This window comes from Eretmochelys imbricata, chromosome 7, assembly GCF_965152235.1.
Source record: "Eretmochelys imbricata isolate rEreImb1 chromosome 7, rEreImb1.hap1, whole genome shotgun sequence".
Classification (NCBI taxonomy): domain Eukaryota; kingdom Metazoa; phylum Chordata; order Testudines; family Cheloniidae; genus Eretmochelys; species Eretmochelys imbricata.
The window spans coordinates 59134585-59156116 of NC_135578.1; the positions used below are offsets into that span (position 1 = coordinate 59134585).

Consider the following 21532-nt stretch of genomic DNA (forward strand, 5'->3'; position numbering starts at 1 on the left):
TGAAACTCCCATCCATAATATATTTTTATTCCTAGCCCATGTTCTCCTGGACAGAGTATTATTCTTCAGCCCTTTAAATTCACCTGATCCATATTATTAACCCTGACTCCCCAACCCTGCCCATTCACTGCCTGCCTGTAATGTCTCATTTTCCTATGCAGTTCTGCAAGGGTGTGAAGGAAAGAGTTGTTCATAAAGATAAGTAAAGGTACAGCTTCCCTCCATGACCACATCCTCTCTCCTGTTCCAAACCAGAAGTCTTAATTAAAATGATGCTAAAGGAAGCAAATCAATCAATAGATACCCTACACAATGGTTTATTCTCTCCCCCACCCCCACAAAATTACTTACAAGTATCACATTACTGCTTTAGGTGATCTGTTAACATAGCAGTTCATTAGCAACATTTGCTATTGAATCGGATAAAAGACACCTTGGGAATCCAGGCAAATCATTCTAATATAGCTCTTTTCTTTGTCTCGACTGCATTTCCCCCTTATTCTGAGCAATGAAAGATGAGGTGTATTTCAAAGCAGAGAGATCCACGGTGACTAGTTTCACTGACATATCTGGAATTCCCCAGTTTGCTGAGTATAGAACAAATAATGGTTTTGTCATGATTTTAGACACAGTAAACATATTTTTTCTTCACAGGCGCAAAAAATTGGCATTACAGCTGTGCAGTTATGATATGGCCAAGTAACGAATGTGCATTGATCATTAAGACCCTCATTCAGCTCTTGGTTAACCATGTAGGATCAACTGAGTCTGCTCCTGTTCATTACTGAATTTGGGGCCTTTGTTTCCATGGTTCGGCAAACACATGAACAAGTGGTCAGGCCTTCTTATTGAGACACAGTGTTTCCATTTTGGGGTTCAGGCTACCACCACTAAAAGCACTGTTGAATAAAAGGACAAATTCTGGTGCAGAACTGGGGAAACTCCACTGATTTCAACTGAATTACTCCAGACTGATACTGATGTAACTGAGAGCAGAAGCTGGCTCTAAATTCAGATTTAGCAATCAAGCCCAGGATTAAAATATGATATTGTAGAATGTATGTGTCTGTAGAGATGAGCCAGAGCTACAAAGTTTAGATTCACAGCTTAAAGGATGAAGCTGAGTGTACAAGCTGCACATGGTGTGGCCCAATTATTAAATGTAAATATAGGCTAATAGGTCTAAGTCTACAACAGTAAACTGTTTATTCAAATGAAAAGTTTTATTGGGGATTCGAGATATATTGTTTTCTTAAACTCAGAGGTGGCATTGTGTTTTGAGTTCTGTTTTAGTTCTGCAGCAAACCACACTGATGAACAGAATTCAAATCTACTGAATACCTCCCCCCCATCTTTCTGTCCACCAAAATAGACCTGGTATTTACACAAAAAAATTCATAATAGTTTTTTGCACTGATTTTCACCTGCTTTTGTTGTTATGGTAATAAACACTGATAAATTCCCAGGAAAAAATAAATAAAATAAAAAATGAAAACAAAGGGCCCTAAATATATATTAAAGAAAGATCATGAGTAATCCCCTTTCTCTACCTTCTAGTTCAGGTACAGAATTGAGGCCCCAAATCAGAACACCCGTAGCTTTTGCATCAAGGGGCTGGTGTTCAAAAACTAAACCTTACTAAACCTTTCCAAATGGCCCCTATATTTGCACTGGGCTGAGCAACCCCTCTTGCCATTTTCTCTCCCTTCAGCCCCATCTCTGAGGTGCTTGCAATGTCAATGCAGATGAATGTTGCTGCTTGAACTCATCTCTAGTTTTGGGGCACCTTTGATTTCATTCATTTTAAAAAAATCATATACTTATCATAGCCCAAACAGGACCTGTTAATGAACAAAGCCCATCTCATGTGTATTTCCATCATGCATTCCCCTCAGGCACATAATATGAGTGCACAATGTTTTCTGAGTGCAGAGATAACCTTAGGTTGTGCACACTATAAAGCCTTTCCTGTAATCAGTCACTTGGTTCACTTTTTCAAAAAACCGAATTTGGGGCTGCTGAGACAGCCCCGTGGACGAAGGTCTTCCATTGATGCAGAGATCAGGTACAGCAGTAGTTAAATGTCCAATCTGAATGTACCCCATTCCAAAATGGCTGGAGGTCAGTTGTATTTTGCTGTTCTTATAAATCGACTTCTTCTCTGAAAAAGAAGAAAAAATATCCTAGATAAACAAGACTTTATTTCTCTCCCTTTGGCAGCAGTGATCTAGGGTAACATACTAAAGTTAGAGCTGGAGAAATGTTATTTAGTAAATAAAAAAAATATTTTTTTTAAATGGAAGGAAAGTCATTCTAATCCATTATGCCAGTTGTTTCTCAAACTTTTTGTATGAGTGATCACTTTCACACAGCAAGCCTCTTGAGTTAAATAGTTACTGTTTAATATGGGGGGTGGATGGGGGGGGGGCGAAGAAACTTTGTCAATATCATTGTTCACATTGTGCCATTGCCACCCTTACTTCTGTGCTGCTGTTGGCGGCAGGCACTGCCTTCAGAGCTGGGTGGCCAGAGAGTGGTGGCTGCTGGCCGGGTGCCCACATCTGAAGGCAGCGCCGCCACCAGCAGCAGCAGAGAACTGCAAAGGTAGCAATGCCATACTATGCCATCCTTACTTCTGTGGAAAGTTTGCCCTTTGTGCTGGGATGGGTGGCTATGGGTGGGCTAAGGCAAATTTTGGGGTGGCTATAGCCCCTGCAAGCCTCCCCCAGGACCACCCTTGCCTGTGAGTCTGACTGTTAATTATAAATGAGGGTTTTTTTGGCCACTCTTAATATTCTGATTGGTCTGCAGTTTAATGCAGCTCTTCAGCTGCTGAACAATCAAGCCCTATAATGACAGGTTTCAGAGTAGCAGCCATGTTAGTCTGTATTCGCAAAAAGAAAAGGAGTACTTGTGGCACCTCAGAGACTAAATAAATTGGTTAGTCTCTAAGGTGCCAGAAGTAAGCCCTATAATGTTGTCGTAGTCTCAGGACTGGTCTTAGAGAAAACTGCACCTTGGATGAACTTCTATTTTGGCACCCTTTCTTTAGAGCCAGAGACCCGCCATGTGCGAGGCTGACAGCCAGTGACCCCCGTGTAATAACCTCAAGACCCCCAGTTTGAGAACCCCTACATTATTCTAATATTATTTGACCATTTCTACAGTCATAAAGATCCTCACAGTTAACTCTTGTCTGGCAAGACATCTCTGTGTCTTTACAGCTGCCCTGTTTTAACAAATTGACTGATGCACAAATATGTATTTCCAACCTGTGGATCTAGTTGTGGAAATGACTGCAGATGCCATCTATCCCTGCAAGAAGGGGTCAACTAACAGCATGCAGAGTCCCTGGCAGCAAGTAGCCTGCAGGACTGAGCACAGTGTTGGCAGGGGAGACAGGAAATCATGTGACATAACCCCAGCTGGGAAACTCAGTTGATGTGTGGTTTCATCAAGTTGCTTCACTTCAGTTTCTCTTTGTGCAAGCTACAGATGATAATACTGATCCATCTTTCTCACAGGGGTTGAGACATAGCTGATGTTTGTAGAATGCTTTGAAGATGTAAAATGCTATAAATGTATTATTTTTATTACTTCAAGGAACCCTGTTCAGCTTTTCAAACATAAAAGATATTTATAATTTCCGGTGCAGAAATGACTAAGGAGCTCATTTAAACTACTTCCCCATGCTAATTTCCCCCCTGCTGTTACTCACACCTTCTTGTCAACTGTTTGAAATGGGCCATCCTGATTATTACTACAACAGTTTTTTTTCCTCCGGCTGATAATAGCCCGCCTTAATTGATTAGTCTCGTTAGAGTTGGTATGGCAACACCCATTTTTTCATGTTCTCTGTGGATATATATCTTCCTACTGTATTTTCCACTGCATGCATCTGATGAAGTGGGCTTTAGCCCACAAAAGCTTATGCCCAAATAAATGTGTTAGTCTCTAAGGTGCCGCAAGGACTCCTCATTCTTTTTGCGGATACAGACTAACACGGCTACCACTCTGAAACCTGGAATAGTTCTGTTTTTCACATTTATATTTCTGTGCAAAGACATGGATTCCAACATGCATTCTGATAATAAAAGATAGCAACATTTGTTTATAGTATTAGTTTTAATTTTGTACTACAGTATTTCTTAGGGGCATTAGCCAAGAATCAGGACCCCATTACACTGACTGTACAGACACAGTAAAAGACAGTCATGCCACAGAAAGCTAACAATGTAGGGCGTTGAGTCTGGAATCACTTATGCATGTGAGCAGTGCCATTTACTTCAATGGAATTGCCCTTGCAGTCAAGCTCATGCATAAGTGTTTGCAGGATCAGGGCCTAGTTTATGACAAAGTGCAAGAAGTAAATGCGACAAACAGAACAGCAGGAAGGGGAGCACAAGCTATTTTACCCTAAGCAGTGGGTCTCAACTTGCTATGTAAGCAAACCATTTCAACTGGTAGTGCTCTGCAGGAGGCACAGTTGATCTGAAGGGAGGGACTGGAAGGAAGATAAGGTGAGGGGTTTTCCGGATTTTTTCCAGTTTTTCCCACTCAAAAGGGGTGGCTTTGGAAAGGGTATAGAGATACAATCTACCTTTTCATTGCTATTTTGATTGAATTTTATAAAATTGGTTGTGCTGCTTAATCATTTCACAATACTGGCCTATAGCATAAAGATATAGTTTCCCTTTAAGTAACATAACACATAGGGAAGCAGGATTGTGTGTGCATCTGAAATTTACTTTCTGTATTTTACTTTTACAGATTCCAATTTCCCTAACGATCATGCAAAATCCACATAAGATTGTTGGGCAAAGGAGTTATCCAGGAGGAAATTTACATTAGCAAACACATGTTATGGGTCTGACATTTGATTGATACATATCAGAGAATGGCACTTCATAATAAAATCACTTTAGGCTTCCCCATCACCTTCCACCCAAGGATCTGAAAGCATTTTACCAACATTAAAACAAATAGCCCCGTGATACTCCTGTGAGGTAGGTAAGTATTATTACTACTTTTTTACAGGTGGGGAGCCTGAAGCACAGAAAGGTTAAGTGATTTGCCCAGGATTGCCAAGGGCATGTCTACACTCCATTGTAAACCCGGGTCTGTGTAAACCTCAGTATTTCCAAGCCCCCACGAGTGTCCACACTGCATTGTAAACCTGGGCTTACAATTGCTGGACCTGGGTCTCACAGCCCTTCTTCATTGTTGTGTATGTGGCCACATTTACTCCTCTTTGTTACTGGCTGCCACCAAAGACTCTGTGTTACCCTCCACCCCATTCCTGCTGCATCAGACTGGAGGAAGATCCTGAGCTCTTCCCACCTGGCCCCTTCTGTAGAACATACCTGATTGCAGCTGATTCCACGTGTGACCTGCAAAGTGTAAAAGAATGAGACAGGGAGTGTGAGTACAGGAGCAGCCATCCAAAAGTGCTCACTCAAAGAATCAACCCATCAAAACACGGATTCTTTTCTTCCTTTAACTCTTCTATGGTTTCTTTACTTCTCTCCAACCTTTTATTCTGTTTTACTCCCCCTAGTGTCAGTTCCTGGAAATGAACGATCTGCAGAGTCTTTTTCCTTCAGACTAAAACATTTTCAGACAGCTACAGAAAAGGAGCTGTTCAGAGCCTTGGCAGGCAGGAAATGTTTCTTCAGTAGTTGGCTTTTCATGAGCCTTTTTTCCTCCCTCAAAGAAATTTTTAGCCAAACTATTTTTCAGAAACATAGATTTTGCAAGAGCAGAGAAATTCAATACAAGTCATTAGGCCTCAGCTTTTTCTTAAGGACTTTGATTCTCCTCTCACTTACACAAGTGTAAACTGGGAGTAACTCCACTGGAGGCCAGGTAATTACACCTACAGTTGCCAGTAGGCCCATATTGTAAGGGATGTCCTTTATTTAAGTATGGGACAGGCACTATGTTATTTAATCAGTTTGGGTTGCCTTTGATCCCATATTTCAACTAGGATTGCCTCCTGGCCAGTTTTTGTACAGCCATGCCGAGTGCGGTGAAAATGTGTCATTTATTTTTTCACTGGGATCCACTAAGGGAATGCTGGTCCCAGTGAAAAAAACCCAGAACATAAGCTGCAAGCATGCATGCCCTGGCAGCGATACCACACATGTCACAGTCTCACGTGGATGGCAGCACAGCCAGGGCAGTACCCTGGGCCCTGATCTGTGTGCTGGTCCCGGGCTCTCAACTCCTGAAATCTTGCTGGCTCCCTGGGAAGTGAGATGGATCTGAGGTTCACCAGTAGGGAGGGGCAGTGGTGAGCTGAAGTTGGTTTGCACCAGTTCGCGCGAATCGGTTGTTAAATTTTGCAGCTGGTTTAGAACCGGTTGTTAAAGGGGTTCGGCGAACTCCAGCCCACAGGCCACATGCGGCCTGCGGGACCATCCTGTCCGTCCCGCCTGAGCTCTACTCACCTGGCGGCTCTGCGGTCCTTCGACAGCACTTCAGCAGCATGTCCTTCAGTCGCTCCGGGTCTTCGGCGGCAAGTCATTCACTCACTCCAGGTCTTCGGCAGCACTTCGGCGGCGGGCCCTTCAGTGCTGCCGAAGACCTGGAGTGACTGAAGGATGTGCTGCCAAAGACCCGGAGTGACTGAAGGAACCGGTTCTTCACCTTCTGGCAGCTCATCACTGGGGAAGGGTACGGAGTAGGGACCTGGGAGGGGGAGGCAAAGGCTTCTGGGAGGGCACAGAGTGAGAACTCATCTCAGTGCCGAGGACCATGAAGTAGAACAGACATGAGCCAACAAGGGGGGTGAGGAGCAGGGTGGTACTAAGAAAACTGTCCAGTATTTCTGAAATACAGTGTTGGCAATCTTAGTTACACCAGTGTAGACTGGAATGAGAACAGAATCAGGCCCTTCATGTCCTTTTTCAACATGCAAACCAATGGCTGCTCTAGACAGGGTCCATGGGTGCAAGTGCATCCACAGAAATCAGGCCTGAATGCGCATTCACACAGGCAGGGCTGCCCACTGGGGAGTGGGAGAGAGTAGGGGGGTGAGAAGTGGGGTGGAAGCAGGCAGGGACTCCTGGAAGGGGATGGTGCAGCCACTGAACTGGGAGGCTACATTTGCCCCTGTTTGCAAATTTCACACTTATAGTATTTACTCAACAAACAGTCCCTCGATTTCAGTGAGATTCATGGAACAAGGTTCTACTCAACTTGAGCATGATGGCAGAATATGGCCCATAATGCTTTGCATTGCTATAGCACCTTTCATCCAAGTGCTTTATAAGCATTGGTTCATAGAATCATAGAATATCAGGCTTGGAAGAGACCTCAGGAGGTCATCTAGTCCAACCCCCTGCTCAAAGCAGGACCGATCCCCAATTAAATCATCCCAGCCAGGGCTTTGTCAAGCCTGACCTTAAAAACTTCTAAGGAAGGAGATTCCACCACCTCCCTAGGTAACGCATTCCAGTGTTTCACCACTCTCCTAGTGAAAAAGTTTTTCCTAATATCCAACCTAAATCTCCCCCACTGCAACTTGAGACCATTACTCCTTGTCCTGTCATCCGCTACCACTGAGAATAGTCTAGATCCATCCTCTTTGGAACCCCCATTCAGGTAGTTGAAAGCAGCTATCAAATCTCCCCTCATTCTTCTCTTCTGTAGACTAATCAATCCCAGTTCTCTCAGCCTCTCCTCATAAGTCATGTGTTCCAGTCCCCTAATCATTTTTGTTGCCCTCCGCTGGACTCTCTCCAAGTTTTCCACATCCTTCTTGTAGTGTGGGGCCCAAAACTGGACGCAGTACTCCAGATGAGGCCTCACCAATGTCGAATAGAGGGGAACAATCACGTCCCTCGATCTGCTGGCAATGCCCCTACTTATACATCCCAAAATGCCATTGGCCTTCTTGGCTACAAGGGCACACTGTTGACTATTCATATAGCACACTATTCATTCATATAGCTCAGTGGTTTGAGCATTGGACTGCTAAATCCGAGGTTGTGAGTTCAATCCTTGAGGGGGCCATCTAGGGATTGGGGGTAAAAATTGGGGATTGGTCCTGCTTTGAGCAGGGGGTTGGACTAGATGACCTCCTGAGGTCCCTTCCAACCCTGATATTCTATGATTCTATGACTCATATCCAGCTTCTCGTCCACTGTAACCCCTAGGTCCTTTTCTGCAGAACTGCTGCCTAGCCATTCAGTCCCTAGTGTGTAGCGGTGCATTGGATTCTTCCGTCCTAAGTGCAGGACTCTGCACTTGTCCTTGTTGAACCTCATCAGATTTCTTTGGGCCCAATCCTCCAATTTGTCTAGGTCCCTCTGTATCCTAGCCCTACCCTCCAGCCTATCTACTACTCCTCCCAGTTTAGTGTCATCTGCAAACTTGCTGAGAGTGCAATCCACACCATCCTCCAGATCATTAATGAAGATATTGAACAAAACTGGCCCCAGGACCAACCCTTGGGGTACTCCGCTTGATACTGGCTGCCAACTAGACATGGAGCCATTGATCACTATCTGTTGAGCCCGACAATCTAGCCAATTTTCCACCCACCTTATAGTGCATTCATCCAGCACATACGTCTTTAACTTGCTGACAAGAATACTGTGGGAGACAGTGTCAAAAGCTTTGCTAAAGTCAAGGAACACCATGTCCACTGCTTTCCCTTCATCCACAGAACCAGTTATCTCGTCATAGAAGGCAATTAGATTAGTCAGGCATGACTTGCCCTTGGTGAATCCATGCTGACTGTTCCTGATCACTTTCCTCTCATCTACGTGCTTCAGAATTGATTCCTTGAGGACCTGCTCCATGATTTTTCTGGGGACTGAGGTGAGGCTGACTGGCTTGTAGTTCCCAGGATCCTCCTTCTTCCCTTTTTTAAAGATGGGCACTACATTAGCCTTTTTCCAGTCGTCCGAGACTTCCCCGGATCGCCATGAGTTTTCAAAGATAATGGACAATAGTTATGCCTCACAGTTGCCCAGAATGACCTGTAAGGTATTATTTGCATTTTTACAGAGATGATAAGTGACTTGCCCCACGTCACAAAAGTCCAGAGCAGATCTGGGAATAATGCTCAGGACTCTGCATGCAGTCACATTAGTGTAACTGAAGCGCCATGGGGCCTGAAGCCTGGAGTTCTGGCAGGTGCCTCCCACGAAGCTGAAGCCCTGAGCCCCAGCAGGTGGACCCCAGCTCTCAAACTTCTGAAGATTGTCATATGCAGCTCGGAGGGTCAATAAGTTTGGCCAGCCCTGTGGTATAAATTAAATTAAACTAAATCAAATTAAAGTAGCCTTTTTTCTCTGAAACGGACTCTATAAAACAAGCAAAGCCCCTGGTCTTGCAAACAGGTATGCGCCTGCCTGAATTTACTTACACAGCTAGTGCCATTGAAGTTATGGAGCTGTAAGCATGCAATTAAAGTTATGCAAGTGTTTGCAGGATTAGGACCACAGTCATTTAAAAAAGCGAACACAACTTTCTTTTGATTATGTCACCAAAATCCACCAGCTGAATGTAGAATGGGACATGTTGCAAATTGATGTATTTCCCATGTAAAATAAAACCTGTTGGGATTATTCTCGCTGGCTAACTGAATACAGCAGTGGTCACTCTATGTGTTGCACTCTCTCAACACACTTAATCTTAGGCCAGGTCTACACTAGGCGTGGGGGGAGGGATCGATTTAAGATACGCAACTTCAGCTATGAGAATAGCATAGCTGAAGTCGACGTATCTTAGATCGACTTAGAATCACTTACTTTGCGTCGTCACGGCGCAGGATCGACAGCCGCCACTCCCCTGTCGACTCCGCTTCCGCCTCTCATCCTGGTGGAGTTCCGGAGTCGATGGCGGAGCGATCGGGGAGCGATTTATCACGTCTACACTAGACGCGATAAATTGATCCCGGATAGATTGATCACTACCCACCAATCCGGCGGGTACTGTAGACGTGGCCTTAGTGTGGTCAGAGTTAAAGATATAGTAGTGGTATACGTATAATATTTGTACAAGAGAAAGCATGACATCTGAGTTACAAGTTAGGAAAGGAGTGTGGCTGTCAGGAATTGGATGTGTGCATTATGAGTTATTCTCAATTTGACAAAACATTTGCAATAGGAGATGGAGTCTGTGTGTCTTGGGATATTATGACTGGCAAATCAAGTATGTGAAATGAGGTGCTCTGCAACTTAATGTCTTAACTGGTGATTTCCTTGATGTTTGGTGATACAAAATGCATTTGAGCTACCTGTTTTTTTATGGGGCATTAATAAATGGGTTGGTGGTTGGAGGTTGATGGTTTCTTCCACACTGCTCTCGGTAGTGGTTATTTGACTGTAACAATTTTCTTGCCATCACTCCAATCTTGTGTGTTGTTTAGCTCTTTCAACTTGCTGTTAAAAACTTGAAAAACGTGTTGTGTGAGAGAGCAAAGTGCACATATTGGGCTGAATAAGAAGCTAGACAATTATTAGTGCTAATTAAAAGAAATGAAAACTTAGCTTTGCTGATGTCTAATACAAATTTGTTCAGATGAGCACATCAAGAGAGAGTGAGAGCAAGATAGAGACAAGGGTACAGGATGAAAATGTCCTGACTGGAAATACAGGACAGTATAGGAGGATATACACACACTTATTAGCTGAGGAAAAAAAGTCTACTCAGAGTCAGTCTGAAACAATAGTGCTTTTTTCTTAAGCTAGGTATGAGCTCTGCCAGAAGTTATGTGCTTGATTCAGGAATCACTGGGTAAGGTTCTACGGCCTGTCTTATGCAGGAGTCCAAACTAGATGATTACCCCTTCTGGCCTTAACATCAATGATGCTATGAATCTGTGGCTTGCTGAAAATGAGCCGTGTTCAGGTGTGGGAGTTGAAATTGTATTTTTCATTTTTTTTTTTTAACTTTGTGTGTCTTTTAGGAACATGTGTTTGGATGTTCCTCGAAAAGTATTTGGCATGTTTGTACCGTGGCAGCTCCAGGGAAGTGAAGAGCTCCTGCAGTGTTGCTGAAATCAGTGGTATCCAAGGTTTTGTCATATTCTGACATCTGTTCTAAGCAGTTACACCCAGGACCCTCTTGTTCTTCTCAGTTTGACAAAATGTATTTTCTTCTTCTGCCTCAGCAAATGTTTGGACTAATCCCGGGATTAGTGATCTAGGGCTACATCGTGACTAGCCCTTACGTGGCTGTGCAGCACAGTAGGAAGGAATAAGGATTCTTCTCACTTTTGCAGCTGTGTAAGATCCAGCCACAAATGCAACCCCAGCAGCCAAAGGAGCAGAGGAGTGGCAGCCCAGATGCTCCCCCCAAGGTACAAGGAGAGGCAAAGATTAGGTGGAACCATGGCTCTGCCACCCACCCACTCTAGCCAGTGGAACTGGCTGGCAGCATGAGTGAAGTATGCTGCATCCTGCAAAGGAGTATAACAAATTACTCTGTCCATCCCCCATACAAGCAGGGAGCCCTACAAGGTGTTGTGCATCTCTGAGGCACAGTGCCTCTGAGGGATCCTCTATGCACTGCCCCTTACTATGGGCTGTATGCTTAGTAATGATGGGCCACATCCTCCCTGGCGAAGCCAACAGAACTATGCTGACTGACACAGCTGAGGATCTGGCCTGATATATTTTGAGGTGGTATCATGTCCTCCCTCATGTGGAGCCAGAGCAGATAAAAGGTAATAGGTAAAGTAGGGAGAGAGAGAGACATTTGACAGCAACGATGGAATAGAGTCTGAATAGTGCTGTTGGAAAAGATCTGGGAGAGGTTAGCTAGAGGAGTACAGTACTAGCATCTGCAGAAAGAAAGGTGGCAGCAGCACAATGGTGACATGAGGAAAAGGTCAGGCGTAGTTAGTGCATTCTATGGTGGTGCTGGAGGAACCTACGACCAGCCAACCTGAACAATTAGATTTGACTATGAATTGTTGTAGTAATTCCGTTTAAACCCTCACGTTTCCCAGGTCAGTGAAAATCTTGGTGTCCTCATTAAAGTGTGCAAGGTAATAAATAAATAATAACAATAATAATACCTAGCTCGTATACAGTACTTTTCATCAGTAGATGTCAAAGCATTTTACAAAGAAGTAAGTGGTATTTTCTCCGTTTTAAAGATTGGGAAACTGAGGCACAGTGATTTTTTTTTCCATGGTCACTCAGCAGGCCAGAGTGAGAACCAGGACTAGAATACAGCTCTCCTGAGTCCCAGTCCAGTTCTCTAGCCACTAGGCAACATGGCCTCTGTATAGCAGGGATATTTAATTTTTGTTTCTGCAATATGTATATGTGAATGCGTTGGGTAGTTATTTCTTACTGCAGTTGCACATTTCTTTTATATATATTGTATCCTTTTGATTGTTCTCTAATTTTCTAATAAATATGTTTATTCACGGTGACATGTATTATGTGGCACTTGCCTGGGCTAAGGAGTATTATGCATTCAACTTAATTTCTGGTATATGTGTTCAGAGAGTCTGTATTAGAAAATTACATATGCCACCGCGCATGGCCTCCTTCCAATTCCTCCAGTGCTCCTCCTCAGAATAGGGAATCAGGCTCATCAGAGCAGGACTTCCCTCTCGCAGGGCAAAGGAAGTTTGTCAGACACAGAACATGTCTCCTCATTAGCAGCAGTGCAAGCGCTCATGCTCTGGCTCAATGGGCAGCAACTCTTCCCCTCGTCTGCCCCCTGTGCTTCTTAGGGGCTAATGTGTGGGGATGGGGTAGGCAGATGGGGAGCCTTGTAGCTTAAGCAGGCCACAGGGGATTTGCATTTTGTATTTCACAAACTTTCTGATGGGGAAAAGCAGCCCTTCAGCCCTGCGGAACGGGAGAAGGCTTGGTGGGGAGAAACTGTAGAGAAGCCCCTTTTTGTAGAGCAGCCTATGGCTCATCAGAGGGGACCTCTGCTCTGTCCACCTTCCTATGGTTTGGCAGAGTGGAGCTCTTCACTGCAGGACGACCTGTGGGTTGACAGAGCCAAGTCCCTCACCCGTCCCCTTTGGAGGCCAACAGGAGGGGAGGGGGAGTAACTTACGTGGAGCTGTGCGGCAATAACTTAAGAATACTGTATGTTGCACTAGTTATTGGGATGTTTACTGTGTGAATATCAGGGCTTAGTTTAACAGGGGGCTGTGAGGAAAAACAAGCAGGAAGCAAAAGAATGGCTCAAGGTAAGTCGTCCTTCAGCAAACACTTGACAATGTTGAAGGGACAATGACAGAGCCCTTGGCTCTGAGGATTCTGGCTCGACCTCCTGCTAGCCTGGTTTTTAGGAAGTCTGGGGTTGTTTCTTTCCCCACCACTGGTCACAAACTCCCATAGAGGGAAGCACCACATGTGCCATTACTCAGTTGGAGCTGCTGGTTAACCACGGCTGATACATGGGTGCTGTAGTCCCGGGCCCAGCCTAAGAGTGGGAGAATTGCGTGAGGAGTAAAGGCATGGGGCCTGACAGCTGACGGGATGCACTCAGTGAGACTAGCAAGGACAGAGGTGCATCTAGCCCTGGAACCATAAGAGTGGGGAAGCCGTGCGGGCAGTGGGATGCTCTGGAGGGGAGTTGAGGCTGGAATGGGGAGGGGAACTCAGTCAGTATGCAGTGAAGCAGCAATATTTCAAGTGCTCCTTATGGGAGATGAGCCGGGAAGTGGAGGTTACAGTGGGGAAGTGAGAAAGTCACGTGTGCACAAGGGGATGAGCAGGGCTGCTGGAGCCAGGGAGGAGAATGAATGGTGGGGTGGAAGGAGGCTGGCAGCCATTAACTTACCCTGCCATCAGGGACCGGTTGAACTTCCTGTGGATCTTCAGAGGGCAGGGCCGGGGCAGCAAATCACAGGGTGTCTGTGGGCAGGAAAAGCAAGGCAGGGCTTGTGGTCTCTTGATTTCTTCTCCAGAGCATCTTCTCTGCCTTTCCACAGCTCCACACCAGTCTGCCCACACGCTAGACTGCCCCCGGCCTCCTTGCTCTCAGAAACGGCAGGAATGTGTGTGAGGAGAGCTGGCCGATAGCTGATTGATCAGGGCAGTTCCATTGGGGAATTAAGTTAGATGATGATTGTGACATGTCTGATCCAAACTGTGAACTTTGTTTGGTTTTGTGCCTTCCATTTAAACTGCTACGTGTCATTCTGTGTGGGAATGTCAGTGTGACCTTGAGAAGGTCAGTCTGTTCCACACGCTGCATTGCCAAGGAGGGATGATGAAAGAGCCACTGAGGGCAATCAACTTTGAATGACACATGAGGACTGGCCTGCCTCAGGAGACATGGGTTTCCTTCATGTGGGACTCACATGCCTGGGGGGGGAGGGTCCAAATTTTGCAGTCTGGGCACATGGCAAACAGCACCAGAGAGGGGGATGCTCTCTGAAAATGGGGGGGAGGGGGGCTGTCCTCTGCCACATATCAGAAGCCCAGCTGTAGGGAGGGAGGGAGAGAGGGTAAGAGGGACTCTGCCTGAAAAGCTGACCGGACCTTTGACTCATAGAAGGGGTCAGATCGGACAGGGGAAGTGTGCCTTGGGACTGTTGGTTGTTTTGCAAAGATCTGTATCTCTCCTGTGCTTTCCTGAGAGTAAAAGTGATGTGTGTTCCTTGCTTGCCTACCATGTTGTTCTTGAAGGGGTTAGTTAAGAAGCTCTGAGTGCTCATAGTAAGGTAGAGCTCTCAGCAACTGGGGGCTTGGGAAGGCTGGGGCACTGATTTTGGGAATTCAAGTGTCTGGGCTGTGGAGCCCCACATCCCAAGGAAAGGTGACAGACATAGGGTCTGTGCTGGGATTGTGCCAAAGGCCCAGAGCTAGGAACAGTGGCTTGGGTCTAACCAGACCCCAGGGGCTTAGAAGTGCATGGGATCCGGCGGTCGGGTCCCCTCAACAGTGATGTCCACCCAGAGAAGGAGACAGTGCAAGCTTGTGACAAGAAGAAAAGGAGTACTAGTGGCACCTTAAAGACTAACCAATTTATTTGAGCATAAGCTTTCGTGAGCTACAGCTCACTTCATCGGATGCATTCAGTGGAAAATACAGTGAGGAGATTTATATACACACAGAACATGAAAAAATGGATGTTATCATTTAAGATAAGCTATTACCAGCAGACGGGGGTGGAGGGGGGAGAGAAAACCTTTTGTAGTGATAATCAAGGTGGGCCATTTCCAGCAGTTAAGAGGAACGTCTGAGGAACGGTGGGGGTGGGGGGAAATAACCATGGGGAAATAGTTTTACTTTGTGTAATGACCCATCAGCTCCCAGTCTCTATTCAAGCCTAAGTTAATTGTATCCAGTTTGCAAATTGATTCCAATTCAGCAGTCTCTCCTTGGAGTCTGTTTTTGAAGTCTTTTTGTTGTAATATTGCGACCTTTAGGTCTGTAATCGAGTGACCAGAGAGATTGAAGTGTTCTCCGACTGGTTTATGAACGTTATAATTCTTGACATCTGATTTGTGTCCATTTATTCTTTTACGTACAGACTGTCCAGTTTGACCAATGGACATGGCAGAGGGGCATTGCTAGCACATGATGGCATATATCACATTGGTAGATGTGCAGGTGAACAAGCCTCTGATAGTGTGGCTGATGTTATTAGGCCCTATGATGGTGTCCCCTGAATAGATATGTGGACACAGTTGGCAACGGGCTTTGTTGCAAGGATAGATTCCTGGGTTAGTGGTTCTGTTGTGTGGTGTGTGGTTGCTGATGAGTATTTGCTTCAGGTTGGGGGGCTGTCTGTAGGCAAGGACTGGCCTGTCTCCCAAGATTTGTGAGAGTAATGGGTCGTCCTTCAGGGTAGGTTGTAGATCCTTGATGGTGCATTGGAGAGGTTTTAGTTGGGGGCTGAAGGTGATGGCTAGTGGCGTTCTGTTATTTTCTTGGTTGGGCCTGTCCTGTAGCAGGTGACTTCTGGGTACTCTTCTGGCTCTGTCAGTTTGTTTCTTCACTTCAGCAGGTGGGTATTGTAGTTGTAAGAATGCTTGATAGAGATCTTGTAGGTGTTTGTCTCTGTCTGAGGAGTTGGAGCAAATGCGGTTGTATCATAGAGCTTGGCTGTAGACGATGGATCGTGTGGTACGGTCTGGGTGAAAGCTGGAGGCATGTAGGTAGGAATAGCGGTCAGTAGGTTTCTGGTATAGGGTAGTGTTTATGTGACCATCGCTTATTAGCACCATAGTGTCCAGGAAGTGGATCTCTTGTGTGGACTGGTCCAGGCTGAGGTTGATGGTGGGATGGAAATTGTTGAAATCATGGTGGAATTTCTCAAGGGCTTCTTTTCCATGGGTCCAGATGATGAAGATGTCATCAATATAGCGCAAGTAGAGTAGGGGCATTAGGGGACGAGAGCTGAGGAAGCGTTGTTCTAAGTCAGCCATAAAAATGTTGGCATACTGAGGGGCCATGCGGATACCCATAGCAGTGCCGCTGATTTGAAGGTATACATTGTCCCCAAATGTGAAATAGTTATGGGTGAGGACAAAGTCACAAAGTTACACACAGTGACAAATAAAGGGGATAACTCAATATTTAAGAAATAAGCCACTTTTCAAATGTAATGAATGTGTTTGTGTGTGTGTATATATTTTGTGGTGAATGTGGTTCTTTATCTGTTGGGAGGCAAAAAGAAATGTGTGCATCAGAGGAGCCAAATTTCCAAGCTAGGGCAATTTAAAATAGCACCACTCCAAAACTGTAAGCGAAAATCTGATGGAAAATTCACCTGGCCTCTGAAGAGTTGATCTGCTACACGTGGAAAGTAAATTCACTCATAAATTGTGAAATGGAGGGATTATAAATCCTGCTTTCAGAGGAAATCTCAACACAGCCTCAATTTTGGAGTTGCTACCGATGCCTCCATAATCTCGCTGCTTCAAATGCAGCTGGGGTGAATAGTGGTTATAAGCAGTTTCTAGCGGCTGACTAATCAGTGCCCTATGTGAAATGACTTGGTGTTTTCAATCCATTTCCTTATGGAAAGGTGTCCCCATCACAAAGGGCATTACCCTCACATTGGCAGTCTCCACAGAGAGGAGGACATTCAGCTGAAAACGTTAAAATCCACAAAACAGCTGTAGTGTGTGTTAAAATAACAGGAAATTCCTGGCCGCCTGTCTTGCTCTCTTTGTGTATAATCTCACTCACCACCCACCCCACGCCAAGGGAATGAACTCTGAGAGAAATGAGCTCTGAGAGAAAGAGAATTTCTCTGCAAGTGTATTTTTGGTATCTAGCTATTCTGAGTGCTCTTCTCTGAGAACTTGTTTACAGTACAGTATGTGTCAGCCTCTTAAACAGATACAATTTCAATGGATGGTATAGCTGCTGAGATTTTAGCCCTCACTTGGGTATAGATGGAATGTATACTGCTGTGTGTGAATAGTTTGTACAGTATATTAGTCAAGGCATGCATTGCAAAGCCCAGTGTCTTTCACAGAGTGAGGGATACTAGCCAAGAGTCAAAACCATCTTTCTGTGCCATATTAAATCAAATGCTAGAGGAAGTTTCAACTCATGGAGAAAACAGATCCCAACATGGCATCTTGGTTAAAGTGGAGGATAATTAGATTACGATGGCAGGTAGCATTGTAGGACATGTCTTCTATCAACAATACCTCAATATTAGAAATGTAGGTGGCCATGAACCACTTTGTAGAACTCCATGGATCACATTTGACCTGTAGGTGGTGCTTTGTCCACCCTTGATATAAACAGAGATGTACATTGCAATAGAGTAAATTATGTATGTTGTAGTGTTATATAGAGAATGGTATGCTTTTTGCTGTTAAATTATCTCTTGCATCTATTTCAAGGGGAATTTTCCTTGGAGCTTTTCCTTGGAGCTTGTTTTTATTTACAGTACTATAAGAAATATGTGGTAGCCAAGGACTTAACCATTCTCAATATGCTAGGTTAGGAGAAACAGGATACTAGGGGATTTGGTGCATTACATGTGCCTAAAATGAACAGACAGTTCATATGCTGCACTCCGTGGTCACAAAAGCACAATCCCTACCATTTGGCCTACTGGAGAAAGAATCTCCATTAGCTGTTAATAGTATAGGGACTATGACACAGAAGTGAGCAGTTCTGATTCCATCCAGTAGTAGGTATATGATACATGCTCAAATTAATTTCACATGCTCATGTGTTAGTCAAAGGAATGGTAAACATGCTGCAAAGCCATAACTCACAAGAGCAAGCTGTATCTCACCAGCCTTACTGGCAACGCCACAGGGCCTAGCAAAGGCAGCAGATACCTTGGAAGAAACGAGATGGAAAAACAGATAACATTCAGAGGCTATTCCTAGTAGCAGAAAAGAAAAGAAAAAAAAAATCCTTGCCGGGCTTGGCAGTTGGGTATGCAGCTGCCAAGCTCCTTCCCTCCTTCCTCAAATGTCCCAATGACTTGTGCATGGCATTTAAAACACGATCTCACACTGAGTGATTTACATTGGTGATTGATACAGGGAGCTGTATGGGAGCGGGGGTCAGTGTATGCATTGCTCAGGATTCGTTGAGTTAAAAAATTCCTGCTGGCTATTGCAAAGGTTTTAAAATACGTATATTTTCTTTCTGAGTAAATATTCTGTCTCTCTGTCCTTCTCCTTGCCTCTGTCTGTCTCTTTCTTTGTCTCTTTCTGTCAAAATAAATCTGTCTGCCACGTACTGTAATTAACTCAAAATACTGCCAACATTAAATGTGCCCAGACATTTTTATTAATACATTAAACTTGCATGATATTTTAGGCATTATAATTTACCAAGCTTACACCAAAATGGCATTTGAAACTGATGTGAGCTATTAATTTTTTTTTAAATGACACCTAATAATTGTCAGTTGACATCAAAATGACTGTTTCGTTAACTGACAGCATGATGACTAAAACCTTTTAGGCTTTCAAACTATTAGTAAATATCCCATTGTGTTTACAGGCATCTCATTATGAATTTATTGCTTAAATAATTATATGTACCTGTGTAAATAAAGAGGCAAATGCTGTTAATTACTTCCTAATGAACTGCCAATGTGATTTTGGGCTGCATACACTTTAAGGCATGTGTCTCTCACTGCTTATTTAGTGCTTCTGTACCAGGGATGTGGTGCTTGATTCTGGAAACTATAATACCCAAAAGATGTTGACATATTGTGGGAAACTCAGATAAATTCTACAAAGAAGTTCAAGAGGCTGGAATGATTGACTTCCAGGAGGAGTGGAAGTGAACTAAATACTTTGGCTGGTGTAAATTGGTGTAGATCCCTGGACTTTAATGGAATTATACTGATTTACCCCAGTTCAGAATATGGCCCAGGGAGTGAGAGAAATTATTTTATGTGAGGCATAACAAGAAGTAATGGGTTGGAATTAAAAGAAAAATTAGTCTGAACACAGATTTGGGGACGCTTTATCAGCTGGATTAAGCTGTCCTACATCAGTTCTCAACCAGGAGAACACGTACCCCTGGAGGTATGCAGAAGTCTTCCAGGGGGAACTCAACTCACCTAGATCAGTGTTTCTCACCTTGCGGATTGCAGCTCCCAGGAGGTCACAGGACGGGTTTAGGGGGCTCGCAAATGCAGGGCTGGCATTAGGGGATGGCAAGCAGGGCAGTCGCCCAGGGTCCCACATCACTGGGGGCCCTGTGAAGCAATGTTACCTCTAATTTTTCCCATCCACACGCAGATGAATTTTGTTCTGTGCACCATATGTGATGTGTGGCAAGGGTGGGGCCAAGGGGTTCGGAGTGTGGGAGGGGGCTCAGGGCTGGGGCAGAGGGTTGGGGTGCGGAGGATGAGGGCTCCAGCTGGGGTGCTGGCTCTGGGGTGGGGCTGGGGATGAAGTTGTCTGGAGTGCAGGCTGCTCTGGGGCTATGGCGAAGAGAGGGGACTTCCCCCAGTCCTCTCTTCCTGCAGCAGCACCTGGGCTGGGCGAAAGAGTCTCTCCCCGCCATAGCAGCTCCAGGGCTGGGGCCGGGGGAGAGGTGCCTCTCCCTGCCACAGTCCTGGGAGAGGGGGAAAGGCATCTCTTCCAGCCGCTCCAGGGCTGGGGCCAGGGGAGAGGCGTTTCTCCCCATCATAGCCCCGGAGCTGGGAGGGAGAGGCGTCTCACCCCACCACAGCCCTGGAGCTGGGAGGGAGAGGCGTCTCAGCCAGCGTAGCCCCAGGACTTGCGGGGAGAGGTTGGGGGAGTTGCCACAGTCCTGCACACCCCAAGCACCCCCATCATCATCCCCACCTTTCCCCACTACTCCCACCTACCACCTATTCCCCACCTTAACCCACTGCCATCTTCTAGGCCCACCTGTGGCCACACCCCTGAGTACAGTGTGCACGTCTGTGCAGCTCTGCAGCTCTGCTAATTAAGTGTGCAGCCCCTGGTGGCCTCCTGCGCGGCTGCACAGGTGTGCACCTTAGATGGAATGTAGCCGTGAAGCTAACTTACCTGTTTCAGCCCTGACGCCTGAGGGTCAGGCTTCAGATAAGGCTCACAAGTGAAAAACAGGCTCAAGTACTGTATCGCACTGAAATGTATGTACAAAATTTATATTCTAAATCGATTTATTTTTATAATTATAGGGTAAAAATGAGAAGGTCAGCACTTTGTCAGTGATAGTGTGCTGTGACACTTGTGTATTTTTATGTCTGATTTGGTAAGCAAGTACTTTCTAAGTGAGGTGAAACTTGGGGCAGACAAGACAAATCGGCCTCCTGAAAGGGGTATAGTCATCTGGAAAGGTTGAAAACCATTGCTTTATGCTAACTCCTCCAGCTGGGTGATCACCAATAACTACATTTCAGAACTATTCACATTACGGGCTGCCTGCTATCCTGTTGCTCTTCGACACAGCCCTGGAACTCTTGGCATGCACAAGCCAGGGCTGTGTGGATATAATGAGTATTAAGACTGGACATATAGAACAAAAAATTATGTTGTATGCAGATGATGTGCTGGTTCTACTCCCTAACCTACAGAGGTCCATACCCAAATTATTAGAATTCATTGAAAGGTTCAGGGGCTTCTCCAGATGGGCGGTGGGTATAATAGGCCAGGGGAGGCAGGGGGGTGAGGAGGTGAGCTATGGGTGGGGAGTCTCGCAGCGGGCACAGGGTTCTGGCGGGGGAGTAAGAAGGTGAGCGGCAGGCAGGCAGGGGGTGGGGAGGGAAATGGGAAGAGATGTCAGAGAAGGGCCGAGCAGGGAGGGGGTGGAGCGGGGGTGGAGTGCAGGCGGAGCTGGGGACAAAGAGGTGGGACAGGCAGCTAACCTCCCCCAGGGGAAGCTTCACCTGCCACCCATGGATATACAATCAACTCCGTGTTAAGATTAGCTAAATAGGCATACAGGGCCTTGCTTAGTCAGTGAGGTTTCCAATGGCAGCCGATGGCATTAAAATATCTAGAAATCCTAATCCTCAGAGATATAAAGCAAATAACTCAAATCCGTTTAGACCTGATTATCACACAAGTCACCAGTGACCAGAGTAAATGGGAAACTATACTCCTCAGCCTCTGAGGAGAAATAAACATGGTAACATGGATGCATTA

At 45.3% G+C, this 21532-nt stretch overlaps 1 protein-coding gene across 2 annotated transcripts in view; it reads right to left on the reverse strand.

Annotated features, from left to right (window-relative positions):
• Positions 1-1204: 1204 nt before the first annotated feature.
• Positions 1205-21532, reverse strand: part of TMEM273 (transmembrane protein 273) — a 36801-nt gene continuing 16473 nt past the window's right edge. The window contains exons 5-6 of one of the 2 annotated variants that reach the window (XM_077822118.1): positions 5364-5390; positions 1205-2161 (exon numbers count right to left, since the gene is read on the reverse strand). In XM_077822118.1, the coding sequence (XP_077678244.1) occupies positions 2143-2161; positions 5364-5390 (46 nt within the window). In that variant the 3' untranslated portion in view covers positions 1205-2142. Of the gene's footprint in view, positions 2162-5363; positions 5391-14629; positions 18248-21532 lie in introns of those variants that run through there. The other variant, XM_077822117.1, reaches the window with a different exon arrangement.